Source organism: Cavia porcellus, unplaced genomic scaffold, assembly GCF_034190915.1.
Source record: "Cavia porcellus strain 051 isolate PalLab524CR breed Dunkin Hartley unplaced genomic scaffold, mCavPor4.1 scaffold_6, whole genome shotgun sequence".
Classification (NCBI taxonomy): Eukaryota; Metazoa; Chordata; class Mammalia; order Rodentia; family Caviidae; genus Cavia; species Cavia porcellus.
Genome location: NW_026947489.1, coordinates 99909707 through 99930289, shown reverse-complemented (window position 1 = coordinate 99930289; position 20583 = coordinate 99909707). Strand labels below are relative to the sequence as shown.

At 39.2% G+C, this 20583-nt stretch overlaps 2 protein-coding genes across 3 annotated transcripts in view; one reads left to right on the top strand and one right to left on the bottom strand.

Moving 5' to 3' along the window:
- Window positions 1-2099, top strand: part of Spon1 (spondin 1) — a 273648-nt gene extending 271549 nt beyond the window's left edge. Inside the window, exon 16 of the mRNA XM_003465713.5 lies at window positions 512-2099. Within this exon, the coding sequence (XP_003465761.1) occupies window positions 512-675 (164 nt within the window). The 3' untranslated portion in view covers window positions 676-2099. The remainder of the gene's footprint in view (window positions 1-511) is intronic.
- Window positions 2100-8947: 6848 nt separating this feature from the next.
- The window catches only part of Rras2 (RAS related 2), a 62274-nt gene continuing 50638 nt past the window's right edge, over window positions 8948-20583 (bottom strand). For both annotated transcript variants that reach the window (XM_063251864.1, XM_063251865.1), the window contains exons 2-6: window positions 18550-18637; window positions 17530-17632; window positions 17249-17357; window positions 12014-12132; window positions 8948-10473 (exon numbers count right to left, since the gene is read on the bottom strand). In XM_063251864.1, coding sequence (XP_063107934.1) covers window positions 10386-10473; window positions 12014-12132; window positions 17249-17357; window positions 17530-17632; window positions 18550-18637 — 507 coding nt within the window. In that variant the 3' untranslated portion in view covers window positions 8948-10385. The remainder of the gene's footprint in view (window positions 10474-12013; window positions 12133-17248; window positions 17358-17529; window positions 17633-18549; window positions 18638-20583) is intronic.

The following is a 20583-nucleotide window of genomic DNA, read 5'->3' as shown; positions in this document are numbered from 1 at the left end:
GGGCCCATTCTCATTCATGTGACAATCAACTGAGGCTAGAAGAGCCCCATCTGCATTTCTGGGACCACTGTCCCAGGCTATCCAGACTCACTTCAATTGTGCAAAAGCTCCTAAAGGCTTTTCTCAAACGTTTTGCTTAAATCCCTGTGGCCAAAGTGCTAATACAACACTGTCCCTGACATGAAAAACTACAAAGCAATCTATCTCACATGGTTAATAGTCTTTAGTAAAGACCCTATCCATTAGCTATTCAACAAACTACCACACACAGGAGCAGAGTGCCCAAATAAATGTGACAGTACCCCACCTGGCATGGTGGTGCAAGCCTGTAATCCCAACACTCAGGAAGCTGAGGCAGGAGGATCCCCAGGAGTTCAAGGCCGGCCTACACTACAGTGAGACCCTGCCTTGGGGGTTGGGGGGAGAGGGGAACCACATAAACAAGTGTGACAGTGTACTAGAGTCCATATTCCCATCCCAGTGTCCTAACCAGGCATTCTGCCACTTTCAGGCTGTAAGATGCGCCCATGGACCACCTGGTCAGAATGCACCAAACTGTGTGGAGGCGGGATTCAGGAACGCTATATGACTGTAAAGAAGAGGTTCAAAAGCTCCCAGTTTACCAGCTGCAAAGACAAGAAGGAGATCAGAGCATGCAACGTTCACTCTTGTTAGCAGGGCTACAAGTTCCCCAGGGCTTCACTCCAGATTCCAGTCATCAGTGGTTGGGTGCTTTGCTCCTTTAAGACAATTTAAAATTGTATCCATTAGTTTGTTTTTGCAGTGCGGTTTGCCAATAGTCTTGTGGATGCCAGGGACATCCTTTGAGTATTTCTTGGTGGGTACAGACCACGTGGGGCTCCCTCCCCCTCAGCCAGCCCTCTTCCAGCACAGGAGTAGTGACAGTCACCTTGTACTAAACTGAAGCGTGTCCCTCTGGGGAATCCACATGGAGGGCAACCACATCTGGAAAGGACTGTATCTCAGACCCGGGGCACACCAGGTAGGAAATGCACCCACCAGATAAAGAGGCCACATTTCCCTTTCTCACCTTTGGCCAGGTCACTCTTGCAAAAAATCTGTCTGCCCATCTCTGTTCACTTGATAGAACTTGAGGTTGCTTGTTTTATCTCCTGCCTGGGTCATCATGACATTCCAGGGGAATTGAGCGAGAAAAACACCGATACTGGGTGGCTTTTATCCTTAACACTGAAAAATTCTGGACGCATTTCATCTAATTTTGGTTCCTGGTACCCCAAAGAAAGAAAAATGGTGGTTGCTTCATTTAATGTAATCAGTTCTTACGCCAGAGATAAAGGGTACAAAATGTAGAAGGTAGTTTTTCTTTGCCATTGTTTTCTGGTGCCGTAATTCTAGAAACATAGTTTTATGAACCTATCTTCCTTATTGGAACCAAGGCCAACACAGCAAAATTGGCCTACCAGTTACAAACCTGAGTTTGTAATCATCCTATTACACGCCCAGCCTTTTAAGCTTCCAAATCAGTTTCTAATGAGAAGCTACAAGTCTGGCCAAAAATCATTCCTTAAAAAAAAAATCTAAAAAAAAAAAAAAAAAAAAAACTATCTCTGTACTTACAAGTTATTTTTAGTCCTATTTTATATCTAGAGAAAAAGTACTTGAGACATAAAGACAAAATCTAGGAGAAAAGAATACTGTGGAATCCAGCTGAGTAAGGAGTCACACCTATGTCAGGCTCCCACACCAGGGCTACGGGCCTCGGACACTGCAGTCAAGGTCCTGGTCTCCTCCCTGTCCACATCACTGTGGGTAGCCCATTCCAGGAGCCTGACTACCAAGTTAGTGTCATATGCTCAGTTGAGCCCATCAGGAGTTTCTGTCAAAACACCATGCGCTAATGGTTAAAACTTACTGTTTCTTTTTCAGGCCTTTTTATTACTGCTTGATCCAAATATGTATCGTGAGCAAGATGCATACAATGCTCTGAATATACTTTTAAGAATCTGCATTAAACTGATCAGGATATTTTCAAACTACAACACATCTATGCTATAGCCCTGAATATGTATTTTCTTGAACACAAGAAACACTGTTCAATAAAAAAGAATTTCATTGGGTCCGTCTTCCGTGTTTTTAAGCTCACTAAATGTTCAGATGGATGGGTCCTTTCACAACTGTTATGACCTCAATTATGTTCAATAAAAAATAGGGCCCTCGCTCCCTCATTCTGCAGGGGCAAAAACCACCTGGAGTTTTGTTCCCAATTGTGTTTGTAATCCTCATAAAGTAACAAGGGGCTCCGTCTTCCACTTGCAAGAAAAGTAATCTACCCACTGTTTCATCATCCTCCAAAGCTCAGTTCCTTAATACGGTGATTCCTAAGGGCCCCATTAAGTATGTTTTTAATTCTGACTCTGGAGACTTAAAATCAGACAACTGGTTAAGGGCTGAGACTGGACAACATGCTTATTACTCGAGTGTTTTTGTTTGCAATGGGGAATTTTAAGAAGTGTCAAATCTCCTTCTTACCAAAGTCTTGTGTTAGGCAGTTTCTAGTTTTTCTAGCTAACCAATCATTTTGGAAATAAAGTGTTTTTACTACAAAAATGAAATCTGTTTGGACTTCCGCTTGAAAAAAATTGAAAGATTACAAGACCAACTACTAAAGAAGAGCTATGACTGTACATATTTATCAATGCCAAACCAGTTAGATTTGACATTTTAAGATAACAGAAGTTCAGAGGTGTGGTTCCAAGACACTGAGTGACTTACCTGTCACTTTGTTGATGCATTTTATTTTGAAAAAAATCTGTTGCAGCAAATGAAAATAAAACCTGGCTTTTTTAGACTCAGAAGTGAAAAAAAAAAATTAAGAATTTGTAGTTTTTTCATTTCAACTTTGTATACTGAACAATTTATACTCAAAGCCTATGTACCCCATCCAGAAGGGGAGTCTTACATATTCTCAAATGGCTGCAATTCTTCAGAATCTTAGTGCAAATGAAATCCATGGCTGAAGTGTCAACTCATAAATATGCTTCCTGTAAAATTATCTCTGACCTATTTCTGCTTAGCCTACATGTTTCAGGCAAGAAATAAAAAAAATTTTTTTTTCTTAAAAATCAGAAAATTCACACAACTGTAAAAAGGCCTCACAGAATCACTTCATAATGGAAACTGATCTGGAATAAAAGAGCCCAGCTTGGAAAAATTCCATCACATAGAATTGAGCAACAAACAAGTTAAACATCTACATCCTAAAGAAACTGATACTGATACATAACATTAAACCATACATGTTTATTCCCTAATCACAACACAGAATCAAAAAAGACAGTCATTTCCACTATTTTGCTATTTGGTGTTATTAATTTTAATAGAATTATTTTGTTCTTCATATTGCCTAAAGTAAGGAGAATGAATGAAAATAATCCCTGCTGAAAATGACTGAGATGCAAAAACAAATTATAAATAGCAGCTAAATGCTAATTACCATGTAGCTAATTCTTCCATTTAAATCCTTTGAAACTGGAAGCAAAAGATCCACACTAAAATGTCACATTTGAATAATGGCATACAGCTTTAGACACCCATGGGCTGAGGTGGAGGAGCAGGGCAGTGTAACAGTGAAGCCTGGTGGCCCGAGGCTCAAGCTACCATGCAACACAGCCAGTCAGCTGACCTTTTCCGGCCTCAAGACTGACACAAGCTTCCCTGACTGGCTCCATAATTTAGTCAAACCTCACCCTGAGCGCAGGTCCTCATAGTATCCTGTCACAGGACTGAAAGCCACTTCCACACCACCCATCTCCCTTGTCACAAACCAGTAAATGCCCACTTTGCATTCAAGCTGGTTTGAGGTGCATTTCAGTCCCTTACAGTCCAAAATGTCATGACAAATACAATGTGCATGCATAATTTTTTTATCATCAGAGAAAAATGCAATTTCAGAGTGTTTTCACTGTAATTTCATTGTGCATAAGTCTTAAGATAATACCCATTAACATTCTCTCATATTGCTCTACTCCTTAGCATACTGATTGGTAATGATTCTCATATTTCAAGCAGGTAGATGCTTAAAACGATTTTCCTTTACCTCAAATAATTTGTATGTATTAACAGAAGAAAAGGCAAACATCTTAATCAAGATTCCTGACTCCTTTACATTTGGACTTTGTAGAAGTAGAGACCTTTGTACCTACAAGTCAGAAGGGCTGCTTCAGAAACACACCTGAAGCTCCCCCTCCCTCCCTCCCTCAGGGCTACTCAAAGAAAACCAGCAGCCTGACAACATCCACGAAGAAAACACAGAAAGAGACATTATCGAGAAACTTCCACAGTAATCTGACATTGTCACAATACTCAAGAAAATGATTTTCCTCCAAGAAAATATTCATTTTCTTTACCCTTAGCAAAAGTATCAGCCCACAACACTGAAAATTCACCTTCTTTTTTAAATTGGACCCTTACCACAGCCAATTTGAAAGGTGTCAAAGATGCCAGGCCACAATCCCTGTGGTGGCAAACCTATGGCATATGTGCCACAGCTGGCTGTATCACTGAAGCACTAAAAGGTTCACCATACTGCTGGGCTTTCAAATCTTTAAAGCTGACGTATCCAGACAGCGGTACCTACTTCAGATCTGGGTATCTCCACGCCGAAGAATAAGGACCTCACATGGGCTTGATTTTGCCACAGAACTGCTCAAAACAGCACACGCTTATTTCCTCCAATCACATCATAACTCACCTGGCTTCCACACAGACCGATGAAACAAACCTAAGGAAGTCACCAGCAACCTGTGAATAACCACTGTCTCTCTCTCATTTCCCCATCCCTCCTACCCCGACTCTACACAGCACCTAAAGGTTTCTACCACCCTGGCTTTCTGTACGCCAAGGAATTATTCTTTCCAATTTCTGGCTACTTCTCTTGAATTTTTTTGCTGCTCTTATCTTCTACCCTCACGAATGTTTGTTTTCTCCAGAAGTTCTGCCCTTGGACCTCCTCTCAGCTTCCTTCCAGTGGTGTCCTATCTCTTCCATCAGTAATTCAGAACAGATAAATTACAAATCTGCATGTCTAGCCCCAGCTTCCCCTTTTGAGCTCTAGCCCCATTCCTGAACGCCTCCTCACTAGCCATGTCACAAGTATCTTTCCTCTCCAGGGCCCCAGCCAGGGCTGCTCTGTGTAGTGCAGACTGGCCTTAAACTACGTAGACCAAGCTGGCCTCCGGGCCAACTATGCAAACCTAAAGCCTCTAGACTGCTGGCATCTCAGGCAGTCCACACCTGGCTACAAAGAGCATTTCGGCCTATCACTACAGTTACCTGTGCTCCTTATTTTAACTCACAGCACCACCAGCTTGCTGCTCAGTATTTTAAAGTGTCGAACATTTCTCACATTACTTAATATTCAGTCCCTTTCTCTCCATTACTACAGTTCAGGCCTTCATCGCCCGTCTCTGAAATCACTCCTCAAGTGATTCTCTGCACATGACAGGACTGGCAACGTGGGAAGGCAGTAAACACAAAGGGCATGTTTGCCCTCAGCGTCTGTGATGGTGAAAGGACAGAGTCCAATATTCCAACGTGACACACCCCCTTCCCTTAAGGTTGTGCTTCTCGGCCGTTCTAACCATCACATCAGATCCAGGCACCTCCTGTTCAAAACACTTGGCAGTTCTCCTGCTCCACAGAAGGGCCATCCTATTTAAAAACCTCCATCTAAGTCTACTTGATCTTGTTTCCTATCATAGCTACAATCCTTTTACAGGCTCCAACACCAGCGCACACACTGCATTATGCCAATGTATTTTTAATTAGAATACTTTTTTTTTTTTTTTTGCTTGAAAGATTCTTTCAAACTTTAGAAGCAGACTAGTGATGAGTGACAGGAATTTGAAAAAGACTGCTGATCATTATTTCCCCCTATTCCTGCAGAGCACCTGTTCAGGTGGTCAAAACATACAGCAGTAAGAAATGAAAGAAAATGAATCAAAAGGGGAGGGGTGAAAAACTGAAAGAGGGACAGGCTACACCTTAAGTACAACATCACATTTTAAAAATCAAAGGAAAGGTAAGGAGCCAATTAATATTATAAAACTTGGAAGCCCCAGATTTAGCAAGTAACATACATGTGTATCAATCAGAGCAAAATGTCTAACTGAAATTCTGTAAGTCTCTAAAAACATGCAATATAGGGCCAGCAATGTAGCTCGGTGGCACAGCATCTGCCTGCCAAACACAAGGCCCTGAGTTCCATTCCCAGTACCCACCAAAAACAAATAAATAAACATGCAATATACAGAGAAAATTCCTAGGACAAAAACTCTTGCTTTTCCTTTCAGGATACTGTTTGAAATTCCACAATAAGCACAAGAGATTCTAAAGTTGGGAAAGAATGCTTAATCTTGAGTGCTTAATCTGCTATAGAGCAGGGTTGGTAAACCACACCCTAGGATCAATCCCTCCCACATCAGTATCTCTGTGTGTTTTCATACAGAATGGTCTCTGTTATTTTAACTGCATGGGAAACACAAAAGAGTAGGATCTCATGACACATGACAATGATATGGAACAAACTTTAGTGTACACAGGTTTTATTCAACAGTCACCCTCATGGATTTATTTATACATTGCTTATGGCTATTTCGGTGCTAGAATGGCAAAGCTGAGTAGTTGGGACAGAATGTAAAGGAAGAAGCAGGGATACAAACAAATGAACTGCAAAATCTATTCACAGAAATAATCAAGGGTGTAGTTCTATTTGGGTTGTAGGTAGCTGGGGTCCTGTATGCCTCATTGCATAAGTACTGCAGTCCATGTCTGTGTGCACCCCCGCCCCTCTGTAGCTGGGCATTGGCAAACTTCTGTAAAGAGCCAGTTATATTAGGGGACTACAAGGCACCCGTGACTGTACAATAAAAATCATAGGGGACACTTCGACTTCTATTCATGATACAGTACAAACCAAATTTACCACTGCCACTCACACCACCTTACACAGTTTTAAAAAACTGAACCAAGCCAGGTATGGTGATAGGTGGCACAGTCTTAGCTACTCAGGAGGCTAAGGCAAGAAGATCTCTAAAACCCAGGAATTGATTCAAGGCCAGCCTGGGCTTCACAGACCAACCTTATCAAATAAATAAAAGCAAATGAGACTAATACATGAAACTGTTTTTAGACATTGCACACCACGGAGTACTGGACTACAATCCCTAACAGAAGAGAAACAAGATAAGCCTTAAGATGGCGCTGGCTTTCTGCCTGGAGGCACATTTCAGATTATAAGACAGATGTATGATTCCAACCAGGAAACAAATACTTCCCTCTAAAACTGAGAAGACAAGCCAGGTACAGTAGCACACTCAGGACGCTGAGGCAGGAGGATCACTGCAAGTCTGAGACCAGCCTGGGCTAAAAAGTGAGCTCTAAGCCTGAACTACAATAGTAAGACCCTGTCTTAGACACAAAATAATAATAATAATAATGATGATAGTAATAATACTGAGAAGAGAGACACTGGAGCTCAGGAATGCAGGGGCAATTGAAGGGGCCAGCAGAATTCTGAAGTAAGAAGACTTTACAGAAAAATAGCTACCAAAACATGGACAGGGTCGATGTGTCTCTGCAGTTAAGATACCTATCAGTATGCAGGGGCAAAACTGCCCAAGTTAGTCCAAGAATGACCCAAGAATGGTGAACCAAACAGATCGATATACCTCTCACAGGGCTGGGGTTTGAGTTCCCACAGACCATAACATTGGTCCCTCAGAGCAGTCTGTAGAGTCCCCAAAGAGGCCATACTTTAATAACTGCTAAATCACCCTGGGGAAATAAGACTATTTGAGACTGTATTCAATTTAAAAGCAATACTTGAAAGATCAAACTGAACTGCAAGCAAATTAACTACTAGAAGCAAGTCCCAAAACCTTCAGATGAAGGCAATATATCCTAGACACCCAACATTAAAGTATACAATGCCCATCACCCAAGCAAACCTACTAGAAGTATGAAAATCAAGGAACACTGACCTGTATCTAGAGAAAAGCCCATCAGTAGAAATGAGTCCAAAAAAGAGACAGGGATCAGCAACCCCACTGTACCAATGTAACCATGATCAAATGTTCAGGACAGCCTGCCTGACTGGAAGTCTGTGAGAGAATGAGTTCCAGTTGAAGTGACTTTCTCAACTGTCCAAAAGGTGGAACGCAGCCAGCACCACTCCAGACACACAGGTGAGACTTTAACTCACAGCACACGCACCATGTACAAAGCATCATAGCTCTGTCCTCCGGGAACCCAGCCTAGAAGGGCTGCTTCAAAGGAACAGACAAGTATAAAATTTATGTTCTTGGGCAGTAATTTTATCTGAAGACTTGAAAGACAGTTCTGTATAAATGATTATATGTTTATAGTACAATGCAAAATTAAATAGTGTTATCAGCAGCCAAGTAAATGAATTCTTTCCTTTGCTTCAGATGTTTTAAGCTTTCTCCTCAGAGGGATATTACTTTATTCTTCACCTGCCTTTAACATTCCTTACACTTGGGGGCCTCCATCAAGATTATGTCATTAAAAAACAAAAAATGTTTAAGAAAGATAATGTCAAGAAACTCAATCACCAACTTGTAATCCCAGAACATGGGAGGCTGAGACAGGAGGACTGCCCCGAGTTTGAGGCCAGACTGGGAAACATAATCAGCTCAAGGCCAGCCTGAACTATAAATGAGACTCTGTCTCAAAAAAACAAATAAATAAATGAAATAAAATAAATGAAATAAAATAAAAGCCACTAAGAACGTTTCACACCAAGTTCACCTCTGAATGATCAATGTAAAACTGTTAGACTAGAACCTTAAGCTAATGTTGAGAAAGGGCACAACTACAAAAATAAGTTTCTTCTAATATTCTCTCACACAAAACTGCTAAAATAACAAATGAGTAACCAAGCATCACCTTGTGATAACATGAATTTTAATTCTAGCACCTGAAGCTGTACAAGGTTGGTGTAATAAATTTCATGGGACTGTTGTACACATTCAATAAAGTGACAACTTTGCGATACACTTAGTATCTCATCATCAGAAATATACTTTGGAATTGTTTAAACACAATCCACAGAATTAAAAACAAAATCGGAAACCATCCACAATTATACTAAACTGTCAATCAGAAGTTTTACATGTAATACTTGATAAACATCAGCAGATACCTAGCGGGGGATACTGAAAGTGACGTCCGAGTCTCGTCCTGCTGCTCTCTCCGGGGTGGTTTCTTGGTAGGGATGTGGCTGGCTGGCCGAAGGTGGGTACCACCAGGACCAGACCGGCAAGTCAAATTTCTACCACAGTTTCTGCAGTTTCCACTTTTTTTCTTTGTCAGTTAAAAGTGAACAGAGAGAATTAAATACTTATCTTTACATATACACAGGGTATGCTGTGAAAGCATATTTGCTTACAAACATATAAAAATACTTGTTAACTAGTTTGATAAGAAAATAATGTATAAAAGTATATAGCAAAAACATTAATCATCTCTGACTCTGGAAAGATCAATTTCATATTTTATATTACAGCAAACAAAAACAGCATTTGTTATTTTTTTTTTTAATCCCTTAACCAGAAACACTTGAAAATGAAGACAAACAAATTACTTGTTCTTACTATTAGCAAGACTATGAAAAGCATTAAGTTAGGAAACCAACTACAGTAAAATGCTTAAGTCCAGAAAAGGTCCAAGTATTTGGCCACACAGAATATTATCATCTTCAAGAGGAAGAGTAATAACAAAGGCTTCATAAGCAGTTTTTAATCCATAAATACAACACACATTTTGGTACTTTTGGCCACTGGAAAACAAAAGCTGTAGCATCAGGAAAGGTCTGAGATGTCTCACTTTTGTAGATTCCATTCAGTGTACTTAAGATTAGATAAAGTTGACATCAAAATTTCTAAGGATAGGCAAAAATTCACATTTTTTTTTTTTAAAAACAACTCCTTATGTTTCTACTTAGAGTAACAGTAGACAATATGATTCCAGAAGTTAAAAAGTATTTCACAACTTATGATTTCAGCTTGGCAAATAACTTCAGTTCCACAATTGACTCATCCCTAATAAAATGTAAGCCCTTAAAAAAAAAGAATGTGTCTATGTACGGAGACAGTATTTAAAGGGATCAGATCATCTTTGAAGCAGCCTTAGTGTTTCCTTTAAATTCATCTGGAAAGGACCATTGCATTAGCTTCGTGGAAAGGATTAGCCAGCGTCTTGGTCTAAGGCTAGCACGGTGATCGTTTATCTAAGGCTAGAAAGGTACCAACGTGATGTAAACCACAGGAGAGGAGGAGGAGAGGAGGGCCTTCCCTGGCAGTTGGTAGCTAAAACTGAATGGGTTCTTAGAAAATGACACAGTGGCAGCCTTTCTTGTCTTTTTCTTTCCGTGTTGGTTCTGGTGAAGGAGGACATTCTTGCTCTTGAAATTTCCTGTAAGACAGAAAAATCCAAGTATCATCACCTATCCTGTAATCTGTTATTACAAATGCACCTTCTTTTTGTACCAGATCTGTTTACATGCATACGCTTTTCAATTTAAACTAGGGATCAAAGCAAACCTTTAAAAGAAAAACAAAACAAGTGCACGAATGCTTCAAAATAAGCATAACCCAAGCTATCTGAGTCGGTTTCATGGGTGGGCCCTGATTCACATGGGATGCTAATCTTAGTAATCTCCATGTTCCCATCCCAATTTGAAACTCCTTAACTCAAAGGTGTACTTAAAAATAATAATGTCCACAGGACACTATATAAAATGACCTACAAGGTAAACATGCAGTTCTTACTCCCAGCTGCCACTATATTAATGCCAGTATTAAACAAGTTAGTTGACCTCTTGGACACTTTTTAGAAAACAATAATAAAAATCTACCTTACACAGCTCTTATGAGAATTTAAGATCTTATGGTGTTTAAATATGTCTAACAGTGCCTAGGTTTAATACACTTTCCCTCTCCTCCACTCTTTCTCGCTCTCACAATTCTATTTCCCTTTCTCACTTCTGGTTAAAGGATAAACGTAAGACTTTGAGGAGTCAAAGCACAAACAGATATTTCAAATAAGCAGCAATAATTAGTTCAAGAAGGAATAATCATTCATCAGTTTAACATTAAATGGAACTGGGATGTTGGGAGAAGTTACAAAACACAAATTCCTAGCTCAATCTACGGTCAGTGGCATTAATTACATTCACACCCCTGTGTGACAGTCATGGGGCTGGAATTCTTAATGAGCTACTGAACTAAAACACCAAAACCTTCATTTTTCCCCCTTCACAGAGACAATGCTCTGACGAGGAGCAAGCACAAGAAGCCCATAGCTCACTCGCAAGTCAGTTCATCTGAGACACAGGGCGAGGGTGCTGATTGCACACTTCTGCCCAACCACCTAGCAGAGAAAAACCCAGCAGACGGAGAGCAGAGGGTTAAGAATAGATGAGGTCAGGCCACAGAGACTCAAAACAGTCCAAGGAAGCACTGCCCAGTGACATGCCGCACATATGTCAGCTCTAGCAAACCTCAATGGCCACCTCAAGCTTCTTGGAATCGGTTTCTAAACCCCAGGGGCCTAATAAACCAGCTATCAGAAACATTTCTCATAGAAGGGAATGCCACATTTCTCACTTTGTGGGATTACTGGAGCTCTATTACCTGACTGTATAGTAAGGAATAAATATAGTAACGCACTCCACTACAGAGCACTGACTATCCCCCAAATGTCAGCTGTCATCACCAGCTTCATACAACCACTACCTTTGGAAGCTGCCTTTATTCTTTTCAGAATCTCTATATGTACTTTGTACTTCCACATAACTGAGATGCTGTTTACTAGAATTACCTAGGATATACTATGTACCTAACTAAAATTTAACAAGCCGTGTGCATAGGAAGGAACTGCTCCTACATATAATTTCATTATTTAAAACGTTAAATAGCAATTAAAACATACTTTTGGCATGCATTCTTCTTACCTTATAACCCGAACAAGCTCGTGGAAAGCTTGATCCACATTCATCCTAATCTTCGCCGATGCCTCCATGTACGTTACCTTAAGTTGCCGTGCTAACTGCTGTCCCTCTTCCTGGGTCACCTGAAATTCCAAGAGCTGTGTTTAACATACGCTGTTAGTGAATACATTTGGCTCCATCTAATCCTGGCTGCAGATCAGGCTGTTAAGCCAGAGGTCAAGTCATTTTATCAAACACAAAATAGCAGATTCTGTATTCAACACAAACTGAGCCACCCCATGGCCCCGGAACAACCTGCGGCAAAACAGTCCACCCTCACCTTGCACACTCTCGAGTTTTGCAGCAGGGGCTTAACCAACTGAAGACTCAAGAGTATGCGAGCTGATCTCTACTGAAGAAGTGTGGATCTTTTTTATTATTCCCTAAACAATACAGTGCAACTATTTACACACTACATTATATGAGACATTTTAAGTTATCTGGCTATGATGTAAAGTATACAAGAGAGTATGTGTGGGTTACATGCAAGCTGCCACTTTATGCAAAGGACTTGAGCAGCCAAAGATTTCAGGTCTGTGGGGAATCCTATGCCCCTATGGATCCCAAGGACCACTGAACACCACACACAGTTTCAGTCTACGGGTTGCACCAATAGAAATACAGTAATATATTCTGGGAAGGAAAAGTACAAAAGTGCCATGAGAGTCTCAGAGAAAGCTTCCCTGAGAAAGTGACTCCTAAGCTAAGAACTAAATTCGGTTTGGAGTCGGTGGGGATAGGGTGATGAGTGTCCCCGAAAAAGCAAACAGCATGAAAGGGTTTTCTGAGTCCGAGGGTTGAAAGAAGCCTAGTAGAGCCAGGACGCAGCAAGCTCAGAGAGCACACAGAAAGGACACGGATGGGAGAGCGTGCGCTTCTGAGACCACTGGGGCTTGTCCCTGTCGCACTCACTGCTCCTTGGGAGCCAGAAGGCACTCATGCACACGGAGAGGACGAAGGCTACAGGCCCAGCACCTTGTATTTGGCAGTGAAAGGTCAAGGATAGCCGCACTGCTGACATAAGATGAGCAGAGTGAGAAAACATTAACTGACTCCGTATAAACACCCTATGTATTTCAGATGTAAAGGATGTGAAGTGACAGTCACCTAAAACTGTAAGCTACATAACCTTTACGTGTAAGCGGGGTGTTTCCAGGGGGAAACAGCTTCAGTGCTACCTTGCCATCATCTACTTCTCCCTTCAGCTTTAATCCCTGGTGATACTCTGCCCCAAGTTTGACTATACAGACTTAATTTTCATTATTGTTAACACTGTATGCCTTACTCACCCTTCTACTTTTAACTCATGTCTGTCTTTAATTTTTTTTTTTTGATAGGGCCATGCTTTTCACCCAATCTCACAATATCCACCTTTCAACTAAGGCGTTTACACAAAATTAATACATAATCTGATCAGTGATACAGTTAAAGCATCTGGCTGCTTGCTTCCTATTCGCTCCTGTGCTCCTTGTCCTCACATTTACCCGTTTTTTTTCTGACTTCTGGATTAGCTGAGTTGTTTTTAAACCCATTTTATCTCCTTTCTTATGCTACCTCAGTGGTTGCTTTAGAATTTAGGATATACATTTTAATTTGTCACGGTCTTATTTAAACACTGTGCCAATCCCTGTACGGTTTAAGAACCTTGCCATCATCTACTTCTCCCTTCAGCTTTATTATAACCTTGTACCTGACAATACACTGTTCTGGTTTTAAACACTCAATTACATTTAAGAGATTACACTCAATTACATTAAGAGATTTAAACAACAAAAGCAAAAGCACTTTCTGGTTCTCTTACGTATCATTAAGATTCCCAGTGCTCTTCGTCCTTGTGTTGACTCTGCCCTCCGCCTGCCTAAGCGTCTACCTCACAACCTTCTTGTGACGCTGGCTAATGATGAACTCATAACTTCACGTATTTGGGGAAACTCATTAGCCCACCACTTCTGAAATTAATTTTGGTGGGTACTAAACCCTATATAACATTTTTTCAGTACTTTAAAATGCTGTATAGCTGTCTTCTGGCTTGCACCATTTCCAACAAGAAATAATATGAATATAACTCTCCTTACCTTTGTTCGTCTATATGCAATGCTTTATTTTCCTCTGGCAATTTTTCAGATTTTTCTCCTCATCACTAGTTTTAAGAAATTTTACTATGATGTATCTTGTAATTTTCTTCAAGATTCTTACTCAGTTTGTTGAACTTCTTGGATGTGTGCATTATACTTTTCATCAAATTTAGAAATTTTCAGTCCTTACTTCTGTTATTAAGAACATCTAGCGAGTGCATTTTCATCTCAGTTTTATATTCTAAAAGTTTGATTTGGGTCTTTTTACATTTTCTGTATTACCTCTAATTATTGTAGTTCTTTTTCTACCTTCCTGAGTGTGGGATATGAAATAACTCTCTTGATGCCACGGTCCACTACTTTAGTCATCTGTGTCATTTCTCAATCTGTTTCTATTCACTAGTTTTCTCTTATGATGGAGTATGTTTTTCCTTTTCATGTCTGGTAATTTTTAAATGGATGCCTGGAATTTTAACATAGCAGAGCAAAACAGCTTGTAATTCTGTTCATATTCTTGAACTTTTTTCTCGGATTTAGTTATTTGGGAACAATCTGATCCTTTGGGGTCATGCTTCAATTTTGTTAGATTGTACAGAAGTACTTAGTCTTACTCCCCTACCAGCATAAAACCCTCCACACTGTATGGCCCAATACCCCAGGAATGCACAGTTTTCCACTCTTACTGGAATTTGAGGTATTCCTAGACTCATTTAATCTCACTGCATTTTCTCTTTAAGACAGGTTCCACATAGCACCGATATAGCCAAGTTTACGTAATTTCTACATCTACCTTGCCATTCTACAAAACATGTCAGTACGTATAAGGTCTATGAGTCTCAAACACAAATCAAATTATGCAAGCAATTAACAGTAAGTAAAGAAGTCAAGGAAAAGGAGGAAGCTTCATAGTCACCAATCTAAGACAGACAACTTCTATTTTTTAAAATTTTACATGGAAATCCCTTCCCATAGAAATAACCCTATTTGTTCACAAATTCTGTTCCTTCTTCCTATGACATCATCCTTCTCTGAATGCCTACACTCTCAAGACTTGAGCAATGGAAAACTTCCTCTTGCTGTTTTAGAAGTACTTTCTCAGAACTCTCATCTTATTTAAGGCTACACTGATAAAACTTAGTTTTCTTTTCTCGTTCTCTTACCACTTTGAGATGTCCTCTGAAGCTAGGAAGGCACTTTCCAAAACTTAGAAGAGTAACAGTTAACTAAATAAACACATGTTAGATAAATGGAGTCTGGCCAATCTAGTAAAGAAGTACCTGCTCCAGTAAAGAAGATATAAAAGAAAAGCAAATACTTAAGCATTTAAGTCTATTTCAAATTGTATATTAATATAAATTTGATACAGGGAAAGAAAGATGTCATTAAGAATCTCACTTTTGGGGGCTGGGGATTTAGCTCAGCGGCATAAGCACCTGCCTTGTAAGCAAGCAGTCGTGAGTTCGATCCCTGGTACCAATAAAAAGTTATAAAGGTTTACAAAAAAAAAAAAAAAAAAATCTCACTTTTTGTCTAATTTTTCTCAAAAAGTTATTTTGCCCTGCCTGTCATGAATACTGATGTAACACAGATTTAAAAAAAAAAAAAAAAAAAAAAAGATAGCAAATGTACATCTTAAGAAAACCTAATGAATTCATGGTCAGAGGACAGTAAAACAACCCCAGTATTAAGGCTGTTTATGTATAGTACTTCACTGTTTGGGTTTTTTTTTTTTTCCTTTAAATGTGGCACCAGTGATTGAACGCCTCTCTCTTCTTCCTTATTTTGAGAAAGGGTCTAGCTAATTCTCTAAGTCACAAGGGCTGGGCTTGAACTTGGGATCCTTCTGCCTCACCCTCCTAGAGTGCTGAAATCACAGGTATGTACATTCCCTTACTGTACCTTTAAAGCCTGGTTTCACATCACTCTCTTCTAGGAATCCAGGTCGGTACATTTACACACATATAAAACTGCTTTTGAGCTCACTGATGTAGCACACTTTCACCCAAGTACAAATAGCACTGCTATCACCAAAGCAAACAAAAAGAACACATGGAACAAAAATAGAGCCCTGGGAAATCACAAATCAAAAGATTAAAAGCTAAACAAACGTATTTTCTAGACTCCTCAAGCCAGAGAACTTTATAATGATACCAAAAACTAGATGTTCTCTCCTAGATATTTTGATTTGGTAAGTTAAGCTCTACTGAGAACTGTTTTAAACATTCAAGATGATGACAGCAACAAAGTTTGGGAACTTCCAAGACACAGTGTAAAGCACAAATAAGTACAGTGTTAGCAGAAATTCACGATAGTGAGTTCAGCTAGTACTATGTATTTCCAAAGCGGGAACAAAATAAGGGTAATTTTACCTGAACAAATTGGTTTTAACAGAAATAAACCACAATAAGGCTATGTTATTATATTAGCCAAGCTTTCAAGGGCAAAACTTGTTTTTAAAAATATCTATTACATAGAGAGAATCATCATAGTTATGCCACATCATCAGACAGTGATACTCAGATTCATTCATACAACACTTTACTGAGTATGTATCTTCTTTCTATCTGCTAACCATAAATAATGAGCAAAGCTGAGAAGGCTTCATGGACCTACATTCAATGTCTTAACTAATCTTTTCGATGCACACAAAGTACATACAAGTAAGGCTGAGAAACCCTTATTTGAAGGGGAAAGGGTCCTGTTTCCTGGGGAAGAGTAAATGCATTCATAAGCTTGAAGGTTACTGGTACTACAGTTGGCTAGACAACTGGAGTTACAAAAATCCAAATACAGTATTACAATTTATACTAAAATCATTCTGTAAAGAAAGGTAATTTCATATTAATGGTGACTAAGGTATTAGGGTATAACCGAATTAGATTTTGAATGTCACCCAAGAAATTACATGGAAACGGGACTGGAACCAATGGGCCTATAGAATCTTCTGAAATTTTGTGTAAAACCGTGTGAAATTTTAAATTTCCCCAAATGTTTCTTTTTATTTTTTTTATGTAATGTGACTTTTGGAAGAGAGAATGTGACAGACTCAGCAATAAACACCCAAGTGACATGTGGTAGTTTTTTGAAGCAAGGACTTTCTATCATTCCATTAATTCCTTCTTACCTGCCTTTGATGATCCAGGTCCGCTTTGTTACCAATTAAAATCATTGGAAACTCATCACGATCCTTTACTCTGAGAATCTGTCTTTGAAACTTATAGATTTCTTCAAAACTTTAAAAAGAAAAAAAAGTAATCAATTTGGCAAAGATCAGAATTCAGCAAGTTCTAGGATCCATTCAGTACTTTCTTACTTTTCCTTTTTCTATAAAAACAGGAATTTCCAAATTCTATAAACTGCGATCTAGATAAGACCGCGGGGCTGTATTTTAACAGTGGTACAAACCTGCCTCTGTCTGTGACTGAAAAGACTAACAAGAAGCCTTCTCCGGTCCTCATGTACTGTTCTCTCATGGCTCCAAACTCTTCTTGTCCGGCTGTATCCAGAACTAAAGAAAAACAACAACAAAGGGACCTGCACTTGAGTTTTTGCTTCATCCAGTGCTTCTCCATACGGGCCACCTCCCTTTGTGGGGTCCTCTGGAGAGCCTCATCCTTAGCACAATGAGGACGTGGCATTCCTCTCTCAGTACTTTATGCTAACACCAGAGAGAAACATATTCTAATGGCAGACAGTCTCAGAGTTTGTCTCCATCAGTACAGACTGATTTTGCGGTTAGAATATATTAGCATATCAATTAGAAAGCTAAAAATATCAAACACATTTAGGCAGATGGAATCAGACAATCTCTGAAATTCTTTGATGTTTATCTCCACTGTGTAAAAAAAAATTGAAAAAATAAGTTCAAAAATGAAATTTTAGATGTGCCTCCTCCCGTGCCATACTTACAGCACAAGTGCTAATGTATTTCCAAATCTGTGAATAAAAATCTTCCAAGTTAAAATTAAAAAAAAAAAAAAAAAAAAAAAAACAGGGTTTTCTTCTGTGGAGCGATAGAACATGTAACCAAACACATACTAGTTAAAGGCTGACTGCTTTTTACTCTAAGTTAACAAATCCTGAACCTTTTCTATGGTCAATTCCCCGACTATAACCTTAGCCACAGGGTAGAAAACAGTAGAGACCTAAGATTCTTTCCAACTGTCCCAACAAATACATCTCCCAAACAACTTAAAACAAGACCAGTTTCAGCAGAAGATCAATCCAGTGACCAATGTACTTTTTAGTTACTGAGGAATATTTAAATAGACCAATATGTGGAATCATTAATAAAAACAAATTTAAAAGAGGGAGGCCTATTTATATTCAAGATCATCCAGTATTTCAATCATAATGTTTAGCAAAATATAAAGGTAATTTTTTTAAAAACAGGACATTAACTATCAAATAAATGCGTTTACTTACTATCTAGCCGGGCTGCTCGGTCATCGATCACACACTGCTTTGTATAGGAATCTTCAATGGTCGGATCGTAATCTGTTACAAAATAGGACTATAAAAAAAAGAAAAAACAGGCCTTATTTTAAAACTCATTTGTATGCCTACCTATATAACCATGCTAACTTTATCAAATTTCACTTATCCAAAACTAAGTCAAATGATTCCATTACATCAGCATTCACCCTAGTATGTCGATTCTCTAATGAAGTCTCTTCAGAACACCTTCCAAAGTGAAGGCGTGAAATATCTCTGAATTTTCTCATCTGAAATATGCCAAAAGGTTGCAAAGTAGACATCCTACTCAGATAATTTTTTCATAATTATCTAAGGCTAAGAATCTAGGACTCAAAATTCTTGAAAAAATAGCAAAGAATCCAATAAATTATAATTCAGACTTATTGGAATTTAAAATAATCTTCAATAATAGGTGAAAGAAATAAACATGACAAGAGAAAACACTCCATCCTTCACCTTTTTTGCTCACTTTGTCTTCCTCTACTCTCTCAGCTGCCTTCTTTATTACATACTACACCAGGAAACCATTTCAGGGTTATTTTATCTGCAGGTACCTCATCTTTGTTTTTATCTTAAATTGTATGTTTTTTCCATTTATCAAAGCCAACCATGACCCCGTAAATCATCATAGGAAGAATGGGCAGTTAAAGTTCCATAAATTTCATTTAAAAGGTTTAAAAAGGTAAGGTGATCATCCAAGTGGAGGTATTTCTACTTCGGGAAGGCCACTGACCAGACCAATGACACAGTCCTCTTTCCTCCTAAGAGTCCTCTGTCCTACTGGGAACTGACTCCTAGCAACCCCTTGCCAATAGATCATTAACCAAATCGAGGTTGGAGAAGGCTTCATGCTGGGCATCAGCCCGGCATGCAGCCCAGTCCTGCTGGCAGCAGGTCCTAGCTCTAGGACACAGCATTCTTAAGCTACACCCCTCAGCTTGCTGACTTATGGTTAGAAAGCCACTTATAACCTGTGCTGGGGACAGGACAGTAGACAGATCTGCTTCGGGGAGGGGGTAAGAGGATAGTAATCTGCCTACTACCCTGCTTTTATGTATTTATTTAGCAAAGACACTTTCTGCTTTTTACTTATCTTTTAGGAATGACCTTACTTGTGGGATTTGTAATCCATAATCCTATTTCTTTCTTGATAGTTTCACTGAAATCCATTACTTACTAAACAAAGGCTAAATGAACCATCTGTCAACAACAGTAGCTTTTGGTAGTAGGCATAATCCCATGAGTTTAAGGTAAACAAGTATCAAAACAGTCCTTAACTTATTCCTGGCACCCACAGCTCTTCAAACACAAATGGTAACCATGTCCTTTGTACCCACTGAACAAAAAAGGGAGGGGGGCAAGAGTACAGTCTTTCCTCAAGCAAGCTAGATAAAGCATGCTGCCTGTACTTTCTTTGTTTTGTTTGCTTGTTTGTTTGTTTGTTTGTTTGGGGTTTTTTTTGTCTTTTTCTTTTTTTTAATCAGTACCGGGGATCAAACTCATGACCACACACACTTGCAAGACAGGTGCTTATGCCACTAAGCTAAATCCCCAGCCCCTGCCTGTATTTTCAAGATTTAGTTTGAGGTCAGCTGGCCAGCACTCAGGAGGCTGAGGCAGGAAGACTGCCACAAATTCAAGGTCAACCAGTGCTACATAGTCATTTCAAGGACAGCCTGAATGTTAGTGACTGAAACCCTGTCACAAAAAAAGAAAGGGAAAAAACAGCTTTGAGATGTGCTTCTACAACCAAAATTGATACATTTTCATCATATTTTTATCTTGTAAAGCTTGAATTTCACTGGTTACTCTTATTTTATCTGTAAAAATGATACACTGTCCCCTGCCACTCTGGCTGAAAACATCAAATGAATGAAAATATTAAATATATTTTTACAAACATTCAAGCCATGTAAAATAGCTAGAATTCCTCAAATATGATGGGGTTTTGCAATGCAAGACTAAGACATTAACATGCACTGT